The sequence below is a fragment of the Erinaceus europaeus genome, chromosome 8, assembly GCF_950295315.1.
Source record: "Erinaceus europaeus chromosome 8, mEriEur2.1, whole genome shotgun sequence".
Taxonomy (NCBI): Eukaryota; Metazoa; Chordata; class Mammalia; order Eulipotyphla; family Erinaceidae; genus Erinaceus; species Erinaceus europaeus.
Window position 1 is genome coordinate 37,668,098 of NC_080169.1, and position 22,750 is coordinate 37,690,847.

General features: G+C 35.1%; 1 protein-coding gene across 2 annotated transcripts in view; it reads left to right on the forward strand.

The window, feature by feature from the left end:
- Window positions 1-7,348: 7,348 nt before the first annotated feature.
- Window positions 7,349-22,750, forward strand: part of AGMO (alkylglycerol monooxygenase) — a 438,330-nt gene continuing 422,928 nt past the window's right edge. For both annotated transcript variants that reach the window (XM_060196150.1, XM_060196151.1), the window contains exons 1-3: window positions 7,349-7,644; window positions 9,026-9,156; window positions 18,370-18,521. In XM_060196150.1, coding sequence (XP_060052133.1) covers window positions 7,519-7,644; window positions 9,026-9,156; window positions 18,370-18,521 — 409 coding nt within the window. In that variant the 5' untranslated portion in view covers window positions 7,349-7,518. The remainder of the gene's footprint in view (window positions 7,645-9,025; window positions 9,157-18,369; window positions 18,522-22,750) is intronic.

Sequence of the window (22,750 nt, forward strand, 5' to 3'; positions counted from 1 at the left end):
TTAGAAATAAAAATAAATATATAATGGAGATATATTATGCACTAATTTATTTCTCCTTAAGATTCATATGTTGCTGCCTTAACTTCCAAATAGTATATTTGGCAACAAGGCCTCTAAGAAGGTAGTAAAGATGAACTATTATTGTAAAAGTGGAGGCTTGAATATGGGTCTTAGATCAAATCGATAAGGTTTACAGTTAATAATATTTATATACTTTTCCGAAACTTGGGACCTATTCTCTTTCCTGACACAGTTTTCTAGACCTATTTCCAACACTGAAACCATTTCCCCAGACAGCACTCTTGGCCCACCTGCATGTTAACTGTCAAGGTCAAGCAAAAATTAATAAAGTCGCTGGCCCCTTAGAATATACCTAAAATAGACCTACTAGCTTTTTCCAAAATGGAGACCCCAAGTCTCATTGGCTATAGTCTTACCTTTAGATTCCTAATTACTAAACAATTTGTTCTGCTTTATATCTTAATGCTTTTAAGTTGTGGATGCCAATCTGACTTCACTGGACAGATGACCTTACCAGTGTACCCTGGAACCCCACATCCCCATACCCCTGCCACATTAGGGAAAGGTAGAAACAAGCTAGGAGCATGGATCAACCTGCCAATGCCCATGTCCAGCAGAGAACCAATTACAGAAGCCAGACCTTCCACCTTCTGCACCTCATGATTCTGGGTCCATGCTCCCAGAAGGATAAAGAACAGGAAAGCTTCCAATGGAGAGGATGGGATATGGAACTCTGGTGGTGGGAATTGTGTAGAATAGTACCCATCTTATCCTATGTCTTATTATTATTAAATAAAAAGTGGAGGCCCCAAAATAATCATACTGGTAGCCTTATATGAGAGAGAAAACAACAAGGCTAAGTGTGCAAGAAGGAAAGGTCATATGAAAAAGCATCCTTCTCAAAGCCAAAAGAAGAGGCTTCAGATGTCAAACCTGACAAAAACCTTATTACTTAACTTCCAACCCCCAGACCTATGAAAAAATAAATCCATGTTGTTTAAATAAATGATCCAGTTTATGATATTTTGTTATGATAACCCTAACAAATTAGTATTGAAGGAAAAAAGAGTTTATAATTTAGTCCCATGTAGAACTGGAGCCGTTTGGGTCTTGTGGGCCAATGATAGAATGATATGATCATCCATCAGGTAGGGAGTAAAAGATTTCTCATCAGAGAAATCCAAAGACAGAAGATTTTCTCTAAACAAATTTTCATTTCCCCCAACTGTCAAATTGATCAAAATTGAAAGAAAATTTTACCATTTGTTTTCCACAGTAGACCACAGATAATCCCAATCTAACTAGAAGAAATTATAAAAATACCTACGATTGTCTTTTGTATAACTGCAGTAGTTGAGACCAAGGAAAGGAGAAATAGGGTACCCAAGCAATGGCGCATCTGGTTAAGCACATATATTACCAAGCACAAGGACCACTTTTTAAGCCCCACTCACCTCACACCACTAGTCTCTACTTCTGCCCCTGCAGGGGGTCTGCTTCAAGAGCTGTGAATTGGGTCTGCAAGTGTCTATCTTTCTCTCCCTCTACATCCCCATTCTCTTTCAATATTTCTCTAATCTATCTAATAAAAATCAGAGGCAAAAAAAAAAGGAAAATATGTCTTCAGGGAGCAGTGAATTCCTAAAGCAGGTACTGAGTGCCAGCAATACAGGAGTATGTAATAATAAGAATAAAAGGAAAGAGAATTAAATCAGAAAGGCTGGTTGCTATTTACAGTAGTAACAAATCTCTGAAATATTCAGACATTCAGACTTACTCTTCTACCAGTTCATCTTCAATTTATAAAATAAGTCTAAAATCCAAAATATAGAGAGTGGAGGAGGTGCATGTGTTTCAGCACACATATTCCAACATACAAAGACCTAGGGCCCCTTCTGCAGGGTAAAGTTTCACAAGTGGTAAAGCAATGCTATGGCTCTCTCTTTATCTCTCTCTCTCCCCCTCTCCCCTCTCCCCATTGCCTCTCAATTTCTCTCTCTAGTAACACATAAATAAAATATTTAAAACACAGATTGCCCATATAAAATTGGAAATCAAATGATAAAGAGATATAATCATAACTAGTTAAAACCTGCCTCTATGCTTTCAAGGGTAAACAAAGTAAGACTGAGGCTAGAAATGAAAGCTTAAAAGCAAAGAGAATGTACTCTTGAAAATCGGAAATGGTCACAGATTATATATATTGGTATAACAAATAGATCTGATATAATGGACACATATGTGAAAATGTATAAAAACATAAATAGGCAGTGGCACACCCAGTTAAGTGTACATATTATCATGCCAAGGAGCTATCATATCTGTGTTGGAGCTCCCGTTCCCCACTTGCATGGAAGAATTAAGGGGCTGTGAAGCAGGAATTCAGATTTCTTTCTTTCTCTCTTCCTCTTTGTCTTTCCCTCCTCTCTCAATTTCTCTCTGTTCTGTACAATACAAGTAGAGAAATTAAAAAGAAATAAAGAAATGAAGAAAGGAGAAAGGAAAGAAAGGAAAGAAAGAAAGAAATGGCTTCTGAGGACAGCGAATTTTTAGTGCCAGGACCAAACCCCATCAATGACCCTGGTGACAAAAGAAAGTATATATACTTTTTTTAATATATGCGTGTTTGTGTGTGAAATAATAGTCTAAAATACAAAAATAGAAAAGGAAGATTAAAAAGTGATGTTTGGGACTGGGTGGCAGGTCACCCAGTAGAGCAAACTATCATGTGTGTGATTACCATGCCTGTAAGGCAGGTTCAAACCCTTGTCTCCAAGGGAGTGAGGGAGAGGATTAAGTTTCATGAGTGGTGGAGCAATTCTGCAAGTATTTCTCCCCTTTGTCTCTCTACTTGTATATATCTCTTTCTATCTTTAACCAGCTATAAAAAATAAATAGCTACTGGGAATGATGAAGTAGGGCTGGCATAGAGGCCCAGTGACAAATAAAATAAGACAAAAATAAGTAAACTTGGAGACTTGCCTCATCGAAATAGCACTACCAAAAAACAAACAAATGAACAAAAACAAACAAAAAACATGTCAAAATTGATTTAGCTTCCAGGGAAATCAAAACTTCATGAACATCTAAGAAGCAAATATGAAGTCAGGAAAATAACTTCAAGTTGAAGATAATGGCCATTATCTTTCCTTTGCTAGCTCACATTATATCAATATTTGTCAAAATAGGATTTTAGATAGCAGGCTTAAAGAAAATAACTCTATTCAAGGACCAGGTACCTGGTTAAGCACACACAATACAGTGTATAAGGACCTGGATTTGAAACCCTTGTCTCCACCCACAGAGGAAAATCTTCATGAGCATTGAAGCAGGGCTGCAGGTCTCTTCTCTCTCTTCTCTTCTCCTCTCCTCTCCTCTCCTCTCCCCTCCCCTCCCCTCCCCTCCCCTCCCCTGCCCTCCCTTCCCTTCCCTTCCCTTCCCTTCCCCTCCCCCCCTCCCCTCCCCTCTCCTCTCCTCTCCTCTCCTCTCCTCTCCTCTCCTCTCCTCTCCTCTCCTCTCCTCTCCTTTCTCCCTCTCTACCACAACCCCCTCTCAATTTCTATCTCTATCTAATAATAAATATCATTTTAAAAAAGAAAAGATAATAACTCTCCTATATGATTTCCCTTTCTTCCTTCCTTTCTTTTTCTTTTCTTTATTTTATTTTATTTTATTTCATTTTATTTTTGCCTCCAGGGCCAACACTAAGAATCCTCTGCTCCTAGAGACTATTTTTTTCTCTTTTGTTGTCCTTGTTGTTATTGGACAGGGCAGCAAGAGATGTAGCGGGGGAGACAGAGAGGGGATGAGAAGGATAAACACCTGCAGAGCTGTTTCACTGCCTCTGCAGATGGGGAACCCGTGGCTAGAATCGGGATCCTTCTTCTGTCCTTGTGTGCTTAACCCAGTGCACTACCACCCAGTCCCCTCCTCTATGATCTCATGTACATAGTTCATAGTGTTTCCCAGTACTTTTTGATAGTTCTGTATTTAGCTCCGGCAATGCGAGCTAGACAGTAGTATCATCTCTTCAGGTGATTTTGTGGCAAAGATAGCTTGATATTTTTAGTGAGCACCTTTCTCAGTCATCTGTGAAGCTGACTTCATGTATGTTCCAGAGGACAGATTTTCTGTAAGTTCTTCACTTCAGTCCTAGGGGTAGTAGATGCTCCTAAAATTGTCTGTTTATGTGAGTTTTTTTAGTTACCTTGATTTTAAGTAATCACTTCCTTATAACTCCAATTCTGTTATAGCTGAATATTCTTCAAATTTGGACAAAAATGGACAAACATATGTAGAACTGAATGAACAATTTAGGTATATTCAACTTGTTCATCAAGGGCAGGTAGGGAGGTTAACATGAAAAATGTTAATATCAAACTATCTACATAACTAAACTCATGATGGCCAAAGCATCTGGTGAGGGGTACATTTACAAACAAGATTTTTCCCCCGACCCCGCAAATAACATAAGAAAATAGCACACACAAAGCTAAACATATGTAATGTACTTTTAGTTACAAATAAATAAGGTAACTAAAAAAAAAAACTGACAACAATGTGCCTAACTATGCAAGAATTGCAGATATACACAGAAAAAATATCTTGTACATTATCACAGAAAAATATTGCAAAAAGTTAATGAAGTCCACATTAAAAAAGTAATCTCATAGCAAAATTTACATGTTTAATTGACCAACAACTTTAATTGATTTCAAGTTAGCTTTGGAGGTGAATCTAACAGTGACTATTGATATATACAGTTTATATACCTTTCATCAACATAAAATTTCCTCTCTCTTTTTGATAGAGACTGATAGAAACTGAGAGGAAAGGGGAAACAGAGAGGGAGAAAGGATGCCTGCAGCAATGCTTCACTGCTTATGAAGCTTGTTCCCCCATGCAAATTGGAACCTGGGGCTTGAACCTGACTATTTGAAAATAACACTGTGTGTACTCTGCCAGCTCTGCTGTTTGTATTTTTATCCCATAATTTTAAAATAAGTATTACACTCCATTTCAATTTCTTTTGTTAATTAATTAATTAATTTATAAAATGGAAGAATTGACAAGACCATAGGCGATAAGAAGGGTACAATTCTATATAATTTCCACCACCAGAACTCTGTATCCAGTCCCCTCCCTTGAAAGCTTTCCTATTCTTTGTCCCTCTGAGAATATGAACCCAGGCTCATTATAGGATGCAGAAAGTGAAAGCTCTGGATTCTGTAATTGCTTCCTCGCTGAACATGGGCATTGACAGGTCAATCCATACTCCCAGTCTGTCTCTCTCTTTCCCTAGTGGTGTACATATGTGGGAAGATGGGATTCCAGGACACCTTGGTGGGGTCGTCTGCCCAGGTAAGTTGAGTTAGCCTCATGATATCATCTGGAACCTGGTGGATGAAAAAAAGAGTTAAGATATAAAGCAGAAGAAATTGTTGACTAATCATGAACCTGAAGGCAAGAATATTGCAGATGAAAATTTGGGGTCTCCATTTTGGAAAAAGCTAGTAGGTCTGTTTTAGGTATATTCCAAGGGGCCCATGACCTTACTAGTTTTTGTTTGAGCTTGACATTTAACATGCAGGTGACCTAAGTTATTGTCTAGGGAGATGGTGTCATAGTTGGAGAAAAGGACTAGAAAGCTAGATCAGGGAAGAAACTAGATCCAAAGTATGGGAAAAGTGTATAAATAGTGTTAACTGTAAGCCCCATAGATTTGATCTGAAGCCCATAGTCAGCACAGGAGCCTATGGAACCTCTGCATCTCCATAGGTCTAATCTGGCATTCTGTGATCCTGGATAGGACCATTCCAGGCTGCACTAATTTCAGGACCCATCATCCTCAGGTGATAGGTAGAGTATGTTATCCAACCTCCGTTTGGAGAATGGAACATTCCCTTCCCTTGTTTATCCACATTGAGGGCAAGGTCCTATAGGGGCCCATACATTATTTTGTTCCTGAGATGAGTGGTGACAGTGGTGAGATGTATCCACAAGAAGTCTAGGCCCACCATATTACATTCCATTTTAATTTCAAAAAATATATATAAAGCAGGAAAATACATGTAGTTCAACCTGATCACATTTATTAAGTATACATATCCATTATTTCATAATAAAAAGTATTTTAAAGTATAGGAAAGTGAAAGTGTGTTCTAATAGAATGAACATGGTAGAAAATAACATGAATACTCAAGTGTAATTTTGTCATGTAGAAGCACCTAGTGAATACTCAAAGTTGTAGATACACCCTAATGAGATAAATGGAATGAAGAATGACTTAGGAAGACACACAGTTCACATGAATGGCAAAGAACACACACATGGCAAAGAACACTCACTATCATCCTCAAAGTTTTAACTACTATATGGACATTCCTGTGGAGGAAGGGTAATGGCTGGAGGAAGCTTCATAGCATTGTGAGTAGTGAAGCAAGCAACAGTGTTTCTGCATCTCTATCTTTCTTTCCTTCTTTATTTCTCATCCTCTATCTTGAGGAAAGAAAATATGGCTTCCTGGAGTGTTGGAATACTACATGCACAGAGCCCTAGTAATAACCCTGGTGGCATATAAGTAAATAAACAGGCAATTAAATAGATAAATATCTACCAGTGTCTTTAACTCATCAGCGTATTACGAGTAATGGTATCTAAACTAGGTTTTCTACAACTTTCTCCTTTTTGTGTATTTCAAATAATCCTGTCAATACTCCATTATCTCTCACAATCCTCACCACCACCCCCAAAGTAAAATCAACTTTAGTTCATTCTAGAAAATAAAGACGTGCATATTTCTAGCTTGTTCATTCAGGGAGGTTCCACAAGTGCTGTGAATAATGAGACCACATAATAAATCAAAGCCCCCCATCCCCCAGTGGTTTTTAAACATGCAAAACTTAACATGATGCAGATACATAAATGTAAAAGCAGTGAGTACTACAATATACTGAAACCTAGTCCTATTTAAACAAGAAGACCTTGTCCTTCTGGAAAAACACTGTGAAACTGCAAACTTAATTGCTATGAGGATTCCAGAGTAAAGAGGAAAATGAGTGTTTCTCATCTGACTTGAATCTTGACCTTCCACCCACTTTTTCAGAGTGAACTTTCACCTGTTGCCACTTTTTAATTCCCCTTAATAAGCAGGTATCACAGTGTTTTTAATTGCTTTCCTTGATAAGTTTTGTCACATACAGTCAAGTTGAACTGTTTACCTTTGCTCTGGGATTGGTTCCTCACACTGCCCTCCCCCAAAGTACCTTGTTTCTGGGAAAGTGCCCACTGAACTCTGAACTTGTTCTTGATCCTTATATTTTCCTGTCTCTTTCCACAAAATCTGCTGCTGGCTGTGTTCTCTATGGAGCTTTGTTCTTAGCTGTTCTCTGACAAAGGGCTTGTTCTGTGCGGCACATCTCGTCCTCTTTGTTCAGTCTCTGGCTTCAAGCACTGAATCACAAATATTCTCCAGCTGGGAATCAGACAAGGGCAGAAATGAAGAACCCAGAAGCTCAACAGGATGTTTCAGTTTCCCAGGGAATTCGCATGATGTTTTACATGATGAAGCCCAATGAAACATCATTCCAAACCCTAGAAGAAGTGCCTGATTATGTTAAAAAGGTGAGACTGTGGGATAAGTCTTACTCTCTCTTTCCTTTTTAGTAAGTAAAGAGTTCTAAACATCCTGGTGTCTTGTAAACTTTCATTCTTCAAATTGTAACACCATAGCTAAAAATGATTTTGTTTTATAAAAACATGGAGCAAAATATAGGTTATCTACGTGAATTTAATGTCAGGTCTATATCCATAGCCACCTTCTAAAATTCTCTTCCTTGATAAGTCACTACAGAATACATATATTAAAAAATTTAGATCCATTAGCTTTGCGTATTTAATCATCAAAAGCTCAGTGTCCTGTGATTATAAGATCTTGTTTTTTAAAGTTCAAACTCGTCTGCCACTTCCCGGGAAACTATTTCCTCTTTAATTTGGTAGAGTAGTTTTGCAGAATAGATGCATAGTTGACTGAGTCCAATTCTGACTTCCCAAGTTTGAACCTGAACCAAGATTTCTTTGAAACTCTGAAGTGTTCAGAGGCACTTTTCACTTTTGGTTTCTGGCTTGGATTGGAAGTGGAAATACCCAGAATTAGAACTTTAATACTGAAGTTCTCCACCCTTTCAAAAGTTGTTCCTACAACACTGACTAGTTCAAACCAGAAATAGAAGAAAAAAATGACATCAGAGAATATACTCGCGGGAGTGAGTGCAGTTTAGAAATCTTCAAAACTCATGATCTATTTCCAAATGAAACTTATTTATCTATATGGATTTTATATATTTTCTTCTGATATATTATTTTTAAATAGTACTTGTAATATCATGAATCATTATTTTATAAAATCAAGTATACATAGTAATATATTATCAATAGTAGTGTCTTAAAGTAGAATGAATCAATATTAAATGAACAAAACTAAAGTTATTTCCAGAACAGTTAAAATGCTAATGTTTTCTGAAATGTTCAGAAAAATATTTTATTTCAATAGTTTCAATTTTATCTTCTCTAGCTAACATGAAAATTAAAATTGTATTCATCATCAAGAAACATTTTACTGTGGGCAAGCATAGTCACATTGAGATAATTGATTTCTGGTTATCGAGTTTATTTTAAACTATATATTTTGGATCTAACTTTTGAAATATGTTATTTCTTTCCCCCATTTTATTATTATTATCTGACACAATTTTCACAGTTACAGCTATGGCTGTATTTAATTTCTAAAGTGGATGATAGAATTTAAGCACCTGCTTAGTGCATGTCCAAAATAATCTGATTTCTTTGCCTGTTGGGAGGAAATGATCTTCTAGGATAAATGTACACCTTCTCCTGCTATAAGATGTCATTCTCAGCCTCCCACTTTCTGAATGACTAATCAGGAAATGTGGAAAAATTTCATACTGAGCACAACAGCATCTCTTTTCTGCAATTTCCTTTCCAGGCAACCCCATTTTTCATTTCCTTGATGCTGCTTGAACTAGTTGTCAGCTGGATCCGCAAAGGGAAGCCACCAGGTCATTTAGATGATGCATTAACATCAATATCAGCTGGTGTTCTGTCTCAGCTTCCAAGGTGAGTTGGTGAGCAGCACTGAGTGAATAAATTGACATTCTCCAAATTCAAAGGGAACCTATCCCATTCAATGAGAAATTAGGCTATTTTTAGATATATTTCCAAATAATGAGCTTTTATCATTTTTTAAAAGATTGACATGTTGCTTGTCTGGAATTTAATTTGCATCTAGTATTTAAAATATAGCTTTAAAAGTTAGGAAATCATCGTGGTTATGCAAAAGACATACATTCTTAAGGCTCTGATATCCCAGGCTTAATCCCTGGTACCTCTGTAAACCCAGCTCAGCACTGTTCCATGAAATAATAAAACACATAAATAAAGTATTGATCTAAATTGTATATACCTTGATTAACAAACTTATTTGTGGCCTCTTCAATTCTGTATCCAAGCTAAGTTCTCCACTGGTCCTTCTCCAGCTATAGCCCTGAATTTAGTTAGCGATGGAAAAATTAACTTGCCTCAGGCAAAGTCACAAACTATAGCAATCTGGCACCCAGATACTTTCTAGTCAAACCCACTCAAAAACTTCTGCTTAGTGCATTAGTTTCTTTAGAGGTGTTCCTGTCTCTAGTCCTAACTCTTTATGTATCCAAACATTTTCATAATGTCAATTTGGCATAAACTCTTCACAAGTTCTATATTTCCTAAGGGTAGTGCAGGAATTCCTTTCCTGATTATGGAGGACTTTGTTTATCCAGTCTTGCTTCAAGTCCGTTCCTTCTCATTCCCCTTTGCAATATTTATTCCTTCCATTCTTTTGTAATTGCCGTTGCCCAGATGTCACACATGCTTCCCTCTACTAGAAAAGCTACTCATGTGGCCAACTTCAATTCATTTCCTTTCTTTCTTTTTTTGCCACCAGGGTTTTGACTAGGGCTTCACACCTGCATGTCATGTTTCCACAGTTTCCAGAGAACATTTTTTTTATTTTTCTTTATTTCTCCCTCTCTTTTTTCTCCTTTTTTCCTCTCTCTCTTTCTCTGTCTCTCTCCCTCTCTTTCTTTCTCCTGACAGTGAAAGCTAGCAGGGAAGAGAGCAAGAGAGGAAAAGGTAGACACCACAGCACCACTCACTGCTATTGAAACTTCCCATGACTTGGTGCTCTCATGAGTTGGCGGGATATTCAAGCCAAGGTCCTCATTCATGGTAAAGTGTGCTTTCTGTCAGTCCCAGTTCCATTCTAATTCATTCCTGAAGTCTAAGTGTAGACTTCTAAAGAATCACACTCTACAAAAATAATTTTCTGATTCACAATCCCCTATCAGGTATCACTTGACTATGGTCCCATAGGATCTTGTGCTTAAAGCAATATGGAACTGTCACATAGCTTATGCTCACCTTTCTTTTTCCCAACCCCACCCCTGCATTTTCCATTCAACTTGACAGCATGCAGTATGCTTCTTTATAACTTTAGCTTTTATGCCTGGTATGTTTTCTGGTACATAGTAGATTTAAAAAAAAGAAGTTTAATATTCTGTCAGTGTTACCTTGATGATAAAAGTAGATAATGAAAGGATTAAATAATAGTAACAATAAATTACATACCACCTTTTAGAAAGAGTAAATAATAATGTGTGAAGTGGAGAAACTATCAAAAGAATGTTCTTGTGTGCAGGACGAATTAATAAAATGATAAAACATGAGAGAAAATTCCTTGAGAAGACTAGGCTTTGTGTAGCTGGTGAATATTCTTATTCCTGTTTTCACTTTTTTAAAGATTAGCTTCTGACTAATGCTCATTGCTTTGGAATGTTTTTATGAACCACCCAGTGGAAACCAAGGTGGATATAGAAAAATATATAAATGAATTAGAGGTTTAGCCGTATCTGAAAAGGTTGAATACAAGTTTTTATAATTTTATCAAATTGTTTAAAGTAAAAGTGAACCTTCAGTAATAAAATAAAGAGATTGGCTAATTGGCATAGAGTAATGAAAATTATAAATAATAGTAATGATATCTCACTGAAATACTAGCATGGTTGTATATTGCTGTCAGTGACAACATATCAAGTTATTTACAGTTAATTCTTAGAACATTCTCATAAAATATGTAATTACACATATTTTTTTTCTATTTCATGCCTCCCTTGAACAAAATCACAAAAAAAAATTTTTGACATGCTCAAAGGTTCTGTAAATTGGTTATTAAAATATGCTCAGTGATAGTGATTTCTTGTTAAAAAAAAAGTGCATGGGCCTAAGAAAATCAGTTGGCAGATGATCTTAAAATATATCTAAACTTGAGAACCTGAAAGATAAGTCACCTGCATAGTGTATCTGCTTTTTCATGCATGAAATCCACATTTAGCCCTGGTTCCCATTGTACTGGAGGAAGCTCTCTCTTTCTCTATATCTCTCAGTTTCACTCTCTCTCTGAAAAGGTAGGCTCAGAACAATAAAGACTATGAACACAAAAACCAACCGAAACAAATGAAACAAAAACCTTGATAATTGCTATTTGAAAATTACACCTTGATAATTGCTAATTGAAAATTATCTTACTGGTGTAACTAGTGATCATCTATTGATATTATGCTAAATTGGAAAGGAATTATAAAGAAGTTGATGAGACATTAGTTTGAATAAATCTTTTAACATTTAAAAATTTCCAGTTTGGTTTTTATCACAAGTAAAGTTATATTATTTTGTATCATGATTGCAAATACTAAAATTTAAACTATGTCTACAGTTTTCTCTCTGCAGTGATACTAAAAGGTATAATTATAACAAGAAATGTGAGAGTCAAATACATATTTTTGTAAAATTAAACCCCCCCAAAGAATAGCAAAGATGGAAGATTGAAAGAGAACGAAATAAGGATAGAAACAACCAAATCAAATGATTTCTTTCAATGATAGTACATGCGGTCCTCCCTACTAATGACACCCCTTAAACTAATGCAGGTTAACAGTCACGACCTTTGAAGGTAAGGTAAAAGTTTGTGAGCTTTGAATACATTTCCCTATAATTGTATTTTAGATCCCAACAGCAAAATGTTTCATCAAAATTCTTGTAGATGTAAATAGAAGTTCTAGGTTATAAAATATGTTTAATTTTGTAAGATTTGCAAAGAAGTTAATCTTTCATAATTTTTCCTATAAAGCATTTAAAAAAAGTGAATTATCTGAAAATTATATTTAACAGTGCTTTTTTATTATGTTGCTAGTTTTTTTTTTCTTAAGATAGAAACAGTCAAGGGATGTTGCTCCTCAAGATCCACCCCACTCGATCCCTTTCCCGCAAATGATGAGAAGGGAGATTTAACAGAAACTCTTAAAATAATATTTCAGTTGACACTGCAGCATCAAGGGGAATCCTTGTGCAGATCATTAACAGCTGAAGGTTAGATTAACACGGCATAGGTTGTATCCTCTCCTAGGGACTAATTTTATTTTCCACTCAAGCATCAGGGACTTGTCACATCCTTAAAATACACAGTTGAGAAAAAATGGTAGTATATAATTTGTTAATCCATTGTGAGGAATTATACTTTGGATAATAATTCCTAATAGGCATGTGGTTCTGACAAAAAAAAAAGTTGTGGAAATCAAAGTGAAACCTTAAACATGTTTTTCCACTTTGTCATTCATGTAATGGAAATGGTTCACGCAGACTTGAGGAAAAACAATGTTTGAGTTATCTCAATTTCATTATTATATAAAATTCAAATTATCTACATTAGTAGCATACATACCATATTGGACGGAAAAGAAACAATATGTGTCTTTCAAGTCTTTATGCAAGGAAGAATACCAATATTGCACAAGATTATATCTTGTTTGCAATTCTGTCAGACAGACCATGATGTATAATAAAAGTCCATCTGTCCTGAACACCAGACTCTGAGCAGGCCTGCATCTGTTTTGATCTTCTGGAATCTGACAGCCTTCATAGTAAGAATCTAGTCCTGAAGTTATGGATGGGTATTTCTGCTTATTATAGTAAAACAATATACTGGGTGCAGATAATCCCTTTTGATTTCTGGCTTGTATAACTATAAAACACATGAACTCTGAAGTACATTTTCCTATAATTGTACTTTGAATGAGAACAAAAAAAAATGCTTCTTATATATTCTTGTAGATGTTAACAGCAATTTTAAATTATGAAATTTTGTAATATTTACAAAGGAGCTGATCTCTTACAACTCTTTCTACAAAAGATTGCATAAAAAGCTAAACTTAAGGGGGAGTCGGGCTGTAGCGCAGCGGGTTAAGCGCAGGTGGCGCAAAGCACAAGGACCGGCATAAGGATCCCGGTTCGAACCCCGGCACCCCACCTACAGGGGAGTCGCTTTACAGGCGGTGAAGCAGGTCTGCAGGTGTCTGTCTTTCTCTCCCCCTCTCTGTCTTCCCCTCCTCTCTCCATTTCTCTCTGTCCTATCCAACAACGACAACAACAATAATAACTGCAACAATAAAACAACAAGGGCAACAAAAGGGAATAAATAAATAAAATAAAATAAATATTAAAAAAAAGCTAAACTTAAACTTTAAATTAATTTCATTTTTAATATCTATCTTATCTGAAAAGTGTGAATTCTTCTGCTACTGACTTGCATATTAACGAATGAAAAATAATCACATCTTTTATTTCCTGCTTATATAAGCAGAAATCAATTTTCAACCCTTCATTAGAAAACCGGGATCTCAATTTGTTACTTCCTTCCAATGTTTCTGCTTCCATAAATTGCATCCTCCCAGAGAAAGTTTATTCCCAATATAAATATCTACAGTATGTTTGTTTTTAATGGGTTCATTTATTCTGTTGAAACAGCAGATTATAAATCAAAATGCAAGAGGTTGAGGGGATTATTTAAGTAGGTAAATTTTCAAATAAGTTGAAGACACTCCACTTTTAATATACATGGGTCACTACCAATTTTCAGTATGGCATTAGCTCCACAATATTCAACTATACATATAGACAGCTTTACTAGGCATGCTTGCCATAGAATTTTCCACTCCTGACAAAAAATTTTCAATTCATAAAACGTAGATATTTAAAATGGAGGAAATTAAACTCCTTTGAAGGAATTATGTCCTTGTGTTGGGGAATAAGGAAAAATATGTTTTAACTTTTATACTACATTACTCTGAGAGGCAATGCTGCCTTTGACAATATCAGATCTCTACTTAACGACTGCCTTTTTGAATGGTGATTTTTGTAAACATAAATTGGATCTTCTCTAAGGGTACAATTTTAATTTCATTGTCCAAAATATTTTTCATGGTCCAAAATAAGAGGTAAAATCAATTTTGTAATGTTAACAAATATTAATATAAATGTCCTTAATCAACTTAGAATATTATTTTTAAGATACTTTATGTAAGAAAAATAAAATTTTAAAAACAACTTAGCTAATATTTTTTTTAGAAAGAAGACATTATTTTCTACTAAATTCTTCTTTAATTACTAGTCTTTTAACTAGAGATTGTCTTTGTTAGTAATTATGTGCCTTCAGTTATTTCTACTAGATTAAAATTATTTAATAAGTTCTTTGTGTTTATTAGTCTGTTTTACTAGCTTACTGAACATAAAATTGGATAAAATTGAAGTAATTTACTTCTTGTAAAATAAATAATGTAAAGTTTTGTTTTCTGAATGTAACATTGTGTTCATTAGAAGGTTATTAAAATCAATTTAATGATTATTTCACAAATATATTTTCATATTAAGAAACAGCAGTACAAATTTATCTGTTTACCAGAGATAAAGTTAGATTGGGCACTGTGTTATTTCTGAACAAAAATCAATATTCCACTAGATGGAGCAAAAGTGGCAGTAGCATTACAGATAGTTCAAGTTCCTGGACCAGGTAGAAAATTATGAAATAAATTGAGAAATTTCTCAAATAAACAAACAAAAAACAAGACAAAGAAAACCAAAATCTGTGTAACCCCAAATCAAGTCATTACTTAATTGCTAACTTCTAAATCTTAAGGACATTGTTAACGATTTAATTTAAATATTAGTTTATTTTCAGATTAATAAATCAAGATTACTAGAAATAAAAATGTGTATTTCTTCAGTTTTGCATAATCCTAGTGTACTAGGTACATTGTTCCACTCATTCAGAAAGTTGCTTTGAAATTGTGGCATTGTAGCCTAGGGCCATATCACCCTGAACACATATATCTCATCTGAAAATTTTGCATTGTAATATAATAAAGAAAAAAATTCTAGTGTTGAATATGTATGAAATATTAACTGTATATCTAAAGTATTAGCTATCTTTTGCATATTCAAAATATATTTAAGACCCAAGAGTAAATATCTATTTGGGGGAAACTTGCACATAAAACATGACAATTTGAGGACAGCACCCACATAAACAGGCTGTTGATTACAGGACTAATGTTTCCTTATATGTAGATCATTTTTCTTGATCTCACATTCAGACTTAATATGTCAAACAAATCTAGTATTTGGTTATTCAGAGTCCCTCCGTCAGCCAATATTCAATCCCCATGGGATAAAATAAGCTTCTTACATACATACACATTATGCATGTCTCAACCTGCAAAATAGGGTTTATAAAGTTGACGTTTGTATTCCAGAATGTAGTTACGTACAGGGACTGAGAAAGGGAGAAGGCATTGGGACTAGAAAGAAGGAGCTTTGGCTTTTTATTCAAGGTCTGGTGGGAACATTTTTGAAAATGTAGGTGCTATTTCCTGCAATCAAGGACTTTCCAGAGCTTGATAATCATTCCACAGTTGTATCCCTTTGTTGAATTGTTTTTAGTTATGGGCACTGCACAACTGTTTTGTTCCATTTTTGAAGGAGGAGGATCATATTCATCTCACTGATAGAAAGCAGGGATTATAAACCCCCGTGTCTCCCCTCTCCATTTGCCTTTAGGGAAGTTTGGCTTTGTGCTAAAGTGTGGAAAAAAAACCTTTGACTATAGTATGTCAGGCATATTTCAGCTCGGTTTGTGTCAACCCTAATAAGTTGACAGAGTAATAAGTTGAGTGTCTGCTCAAGACCTGGCACCTGTACAGGAAACAAAGTATTTCAATTGCAGGCAGGTTCTCTTTGATTTACAAATGGAAGTTATCCAGGGACCTTTTTGCTTGCACCTAAATCTCAGTGTCTTAAAGTTTATTTCTGTTGTCGCTAGAAGTGACAAGAAAGGTATCAACTTAGAAAAACAAAATACCTGATAGGTAAAGAGCTAATTGAGCCGATGCATTCTCCCTGCTTTATGTTGTACCTGGCAACATAAATGTGAATTTTAATGTAAATTTGTTGAGTGAATCCATGAATGAATCTAGTTTGACACCAAGTACTAAAGTGTATATGAAACCCATGCCCACCAAAATGGGAAGAGAGAGGGTGCCATGGCACTAGAACTGTGGTAGTGAAGTAGCAGCCACCAGGCCGTTAACAGTAATGTTACATAGGCACAGGAAGGAGGAGGCTATGAATGATCTGGCGACATAGCATGTAAGCTGTATCTCTTCTGGAGACCTAATTTCCTACAGTGGAATGTTATGAAGAAGTTGGGAGAGGCAAAAAGAGTGACTGGTAGAGACAGGAATAGAAGAAATAATGGGTACAGCAGAAAGAATGGGTCTTTGGAGAGAGGCACACACAAAACAGTCAGAGGCATTGAGGAGTAGTTTGAAAATTTAAATTTTTGTAAATATTCAAAAGATTAAGTATCATTAAGGCTATGGCAATGTAATTCACAGGATAGCAATAGTACCAAGATATAGAATTTACAGTGACCCAGGGAAGTGGCACAGTTAATAAAGTCTTGGGCTTACAAGTATGAGATCTCAAATATGATCCCTAGAATTGTATGTGTCTCCCTCTCTACCTCCTCTCAATAATAAACAACAAAATTAAAATAAATTTCTCTTTGTCTCTATACAATAATAAATAAATAAATAAATAAATAAAACATTTAAAAAGTACTTTTACTGGGACATTGTGGTGATATACATTGAACAGTACATATTACAGTATACAAAGACCTCGTTTCAAGTCCCAGGTCCACACCTGCTTCTAGGATGAAGCTTCTGGAACAGTGAAGTGGTGTCTCTTTTTCTCTCTCCCTTTTTCCTCTCAATATCTCACTGTCCAGTAAAAGAAAAAAAAAGTAACAAAAGGGAAAGAAAGGCATCTGGGAATAATGGGTCAATTCTTCAGGTATCAAGCCCAAGTAATAAACTTGGTAGGGGGCTGGGAAGGGAAGAACATCCTTACTGTGATCTTACATTACTGTGACCTTCATTAAATTTTAGGACTAACAATCACTGAAACTGAGTCAGATATTTTTGTCATATTATTTATATATTATGTGAAAAATATATTAGGAGGCATAAAACAAAAGGGATGGCAAAGTCCATCAAATTGAGAACACAGATAAATAGCTGGTCTCCATGATGTCTGTGAAATAAAGGAACTGATTTTTTTTTTTTTTTAACAGAGCATTTCTTGGATTTAGCTTGGGTAGTACTGGGGACTGAACCTGTGACATCTGCTGCCTCAGACAGAACATTCTTTGCATAAGCATTATGCTATCTCTTCAATCTGAAAATGGCATGTCAGTTTTATATTAGGACAATTAAGAAGTGACTCAGTGATTGTAGGACACACCTTCAAGGACTACAAGGTCCTAGGTTTAATCCCAGGTACCACAGGAGAAAATTCAAAATAGAACTTGTGTGCAAGACTGTGGATATTGGAATAATGATTTAGTGTCTCTCTCTCAAAATATAAAATAAAATTGGCCCACTATCATCCATATTTGAGGCCCCTTATGATCTATGTCTTGCATTGGATATAAAAAAAAATAAAAGGAGGAGCTGGGTGGTGGCACACCTATGTTACAATGCACAAGGACACAGATTTAAGGCCCCAGACCCTATCTGCATGGGGAAAGCTTTGTGAGTGGAGGAGCAGTGTTCTAGCTGTCTCTCTCCCTATTACCGCCATTCCCCCTAGATTTCTGGCTGTCTCTATCCAATATATAAATAATGATAATACAAAAACAATTTTTAATTAAAAAGTAAGAAAGAAACTTAATGGTTACAAAAATTAGTAAGAAGTAAACAAACGGCAACAGCGAAGAACATCAGGCAAGGAGAACTTTTATTTTTGCAGATGAATATATCCATTTTAAATATCTAAAATATGTTTGCATACTTTTACATCCAAAATGTGGTATAGTTATCATTTGTGAATTTATTTTTCCAGATTACTTTCCAGAAGCATTGAGCTGACCAGCTACATTTATGTCTGGCAGAACTATAGGCTTATCGTTTTGCCTTGGGATTCTCCATGGACTTGGTATTTAACTTTTCTAGGAGTTGACCTTGGCTACTACTGGTTCCATCGCCTGGCCCATGGTAAGGCAATTATTAACAGTCTTTCTCCTAAGTGTTCTGTGATACTGTTGCATCCTAGTTAAAATCTGCTGTCGTATATAAGCTTGGCTTCACTTCCAAGCACTACTTAGGCATTACATATGAAAATTCAATCAACTATACACTAACAATAATGCACTTCACTGTTGCTTTAGTTTTAAGTTTTCTCAGTGAATACTTTCTCTCAGTGCACTGATGCATTGAATTTGCTTTTGAGGTTTCTTGGCTGCAACTTTCAAAGAAATGTTTTGCTATAAAGTGGGAAATGGGAGAGTAGGAAATAACCTACACCTCTGTAGGGATATGTAAAGATTGGAGGATGATTATAGAACTAAGTAAAGTGAGCAAGTGGTCTCAAAGGAGGAGTAAGGCATGCAAAAGTACTTCAGAAGGGAAATTGGGGAAATACTACCTTTGAAAAACTACTGAAGAGCTGAACTCATGCTTTCAGTGGGTGGTTGTGTTGAGTGGGTGAGGAGGAAGGAAGAAAGAGGAAGCAATCTGGAATAATAATAATAAATAGAAAGGAGATGGAAAGAAGAGACCTGATATCAGGGTAAATTATAGCTATGTGTGTAGGAGTATGTGTGACCAAATATCCTTCCTATGCAAAGATGAAGGAAACAGGAGTATGACAAACCAGTTGTGCTTAACACAGTTAAGTTTTAAACACATCTTTATTGTCTTACTAAATAATTGTAGTGTGTACATTTAATAAAATGATCACTGTTGATTCACTTAACCATATAAGTAGACATATAAACTGTGAGTTTCTATTTTTTGCATGATAACCTTTGTCAATGGAAATAATATATTCTCTCTGACATAACCTTCTCAGGTATAAAATACATGACAACACTCAAAACTGAGTATTACTAAGAATAAAATATTTTCTATGTGGCAAGCTCTATATTTTACTCCAAATTGTGAGTTTTCTTCCTAAAATACACCCATTTTGGCAATCTTCCTCACATCTCAGGTAACAAATGGATAATGTAGAATGTCTTTGTATTGTATTATTTAGTTTCAGGAACCTTCTAATGCCACATCGTCTTGAACTGATAGATTGTTTTGGAAGTCTACAAAACACTTTATCTTTAAAAGCCTTTTATAGGGAGTTGGGTGGTGGTGCAGCAGGTTAAGCACACGTGGCACAAAGCACAAGGACCAACATAAGGATCAAGGTTCTCGCTGGGCTCCCCACCTGCAGGGTAGTCACTTCACAGGTGGTAAAACAGGTCTGCAGGTGTCTGTCTTTCTCTCCCCCTCTGTCTTCCCCTCCACTCTCCATTTTTCTCTGTCCTATCCAACAGCAACAAATCAATAACAACAACAATAACTACAATAATAAAAAAAGGGCAACAAAAGGAAATAAAAAAATATATTAAAATTTTTTTAAAAGCCTTTTATAAAAGTAAACAGAGCAACAAAATATCACTAAATATAAAACTTCCAAAAATATGTTGATTAGAAATGATATAAGCAATAAAGTAAAATAATTTTTTATTATTTTTATTACCTTTATTTATTGGATAGAGACAGCCAGAAACCAAGAGGGAAGGGGGAGATAGAGAGGGAGACAGAGCTGCTTCACTACTTGCAAAGCTTTCCCCCTGCAAGTGGGGACCAGGGGCTCAAACCCCAGGTGTGCCACCACCCATCCCCAAAGTAAAAAAAAAAATTTTAAAAAGTTGAATGCAAGACTGTTCAAAGTGTGCTTCACATTAGAAAATTTTGAACTCAATCCAGTGGATGCAAGTATTAATAATGGAAAAGACAGGGAAAAAAAGTCTTCAGGAAAAGTATTAACTACCTTCAGGCTATGTAGCTTAATCATTAGATCTTTGACTTGCTATAGGAAACTAGTAGGACAAATATTATTATTTCTAGTTTTTTTTTTTTTTTTTTTTACCAGAGCACTGCTCAGCTCTGGCTTATGGTGGTGTGGGGAACTGAACCTGGGACTTTAGGAAGGCTCAGGCTTGAAAGTCTGTTTGCATAACCATTATGCTATCTACCCCCACCCATTATTGCTAGTTTTTTACTGCCATTTTGTATTGCATACATGTAGAACATTCACTAACGGAAATTTTTGGTATTTTTGAAGTTTAATCTATAAACATAAATTCCATTTCAATTTTTATACAAAAGAACTGGGGACTACTTGAGGCTATGTATTCTTTATATCATAATTTGTTTTATGGTATAAAGACAATGGAAGTTCACATTATTATTATTACATTAGTCACTAGCACAATAACTTCAGTAGGTTGCTTTAATAACATTGAAAGAAATATAGTGATAGAATTAAATGTCTTAAATTACCATTTGTTTAAACATTAACAAGAATGTAGCTCAGCTCTTCTTTGTGGTGGTTCTGGGGATTACACATGGGACTTCTGAGTCTTAGACATGACCATTTTTTTTTTTTTGCCTAGTCATTATACTTTCTCTCTGATCCAGGCCTTACATTGAGAGTTGCATCTTGTATACATAATCTTCATTACAAATGGTGACTGATTTTCTTTGTACTTCCTATAAGTTATACAAAATACATAAGAAAGATAATTCATTTTTAATGGACTAAATATATAAGTTTTCACGATTTAAGTAAACATGTAAGTTTACACCATTGAAATTCAGCTTATACACCATCTTTGTCTTGTTTTTTTCTCCACTTTACCCCTTTCATTCTGGTAACCACTAAAATGGCTTTATAGATAAAATATTTCTATTTTTATTGTTCATCACTTTGATTTTTCTATATACAACACATAAGTTATATGTATGAAATTGTTTAAGGTACAAGTTAAATCCCCTGTACATACATACATTTTCTAATGATAACATTCCATCTTCTTTTATAGATAAATAATATTATTTGTGTAAGGACATTTAATTGTATAAGGGCAATTAAATAGTACTTAATTGTGTAACAATAGTCTATTTTCAGTTTATGTATGTAGTATGAACTGATCATTTCCAGTTTTTAACTATTTTACATAATGTGAAAATAAACAAGAATGTGCGTATATCTATCTTTTGGATTAATGCTTTTCTCTTTTTACATGAATCTCCATAATTGGGTCCTATGGAATTTTAACTTATTTTTAAGAGTATGAATACTGCTTTCCATAGTAGCCACTCTAATTTGTATTTTCTACAGAAGTATAAATGAATTTTCCTCTCTCCACTTCCTTCCAACATGTACTATAGTTTGTATTGTGATAGTAATCATTATGCAAATCTCTGATTTGCATTTCCTTAAGAGAAGAGATAATACATATTTTTTATGTGCTTTCTGATTTATCTATATGTCTTCTTTGGCAAAGCAGCCTTTCATATGTTCTGATCATTAAAATTTGTCCTACTGTTGTTTATGAGTTCTTTGTATATCTTGGATATTAACCCTTGATTGGAAAATATGACAACTATGTTCTATTCATTAGGAAGTCTTTCATTTTGATGAACATTTCCTTGTTACATAGAAGTTCTTTAGTCTGGTGTGGTACCCTTTGCTTTTTTATTATTATTATGTGTTTATTTTCTTTTATTTTCCCTTTTGTGCCCTTGTTGTAGTTACTGTTGTTGCTGTTATTGATGTCGTCGTTATTGGATAGGACAGAGAGAAATGGAGAGAGGAAGGGAAGATAGAGAGGGGGAGAGAAAGATAGACATCTGCAGACCTGATTCACCGCCTGTGAAGAGACTCCTGTGCAGGTGGGGGGCTGGGGGTGAGAACCGGGATCCTTATGTTGGTCCTTGCACTTTGTGCCACGTGTGCTTAACTCACTACTACTGCCTGACTCCGGGTATCCTTTGCTTATTTTTAATTCTGTTTCTTGTGCCATTGGAGTAGTGTCCTCACATTTCTAAGGTGATGCAAATGAGGCTATCACCTACATTTTCCTTGTGTGCTTTATGACTTCTGGTGTTCTATTAAAAATTTTAGCCAATTTTAAAGTAACTTTTTTTTTTGTATGGTGTTAGTATCATTATTGCATGTGACATATCCTTATTTCCCATCACTACTTACAGATTATATTTTCTTTGTTCCAGTATAGGCTGTTGTTTCCTTTTATATGAGTTAATTGATATATGTGTATTTTAAATGATGAGTTTTAGTTTTTTAATTTTAAAAATATTTATTTAATTTAAAAATATTTTATTTATGTATTTATTATTTTTTATGAGAGAGGACAAGACCAGAG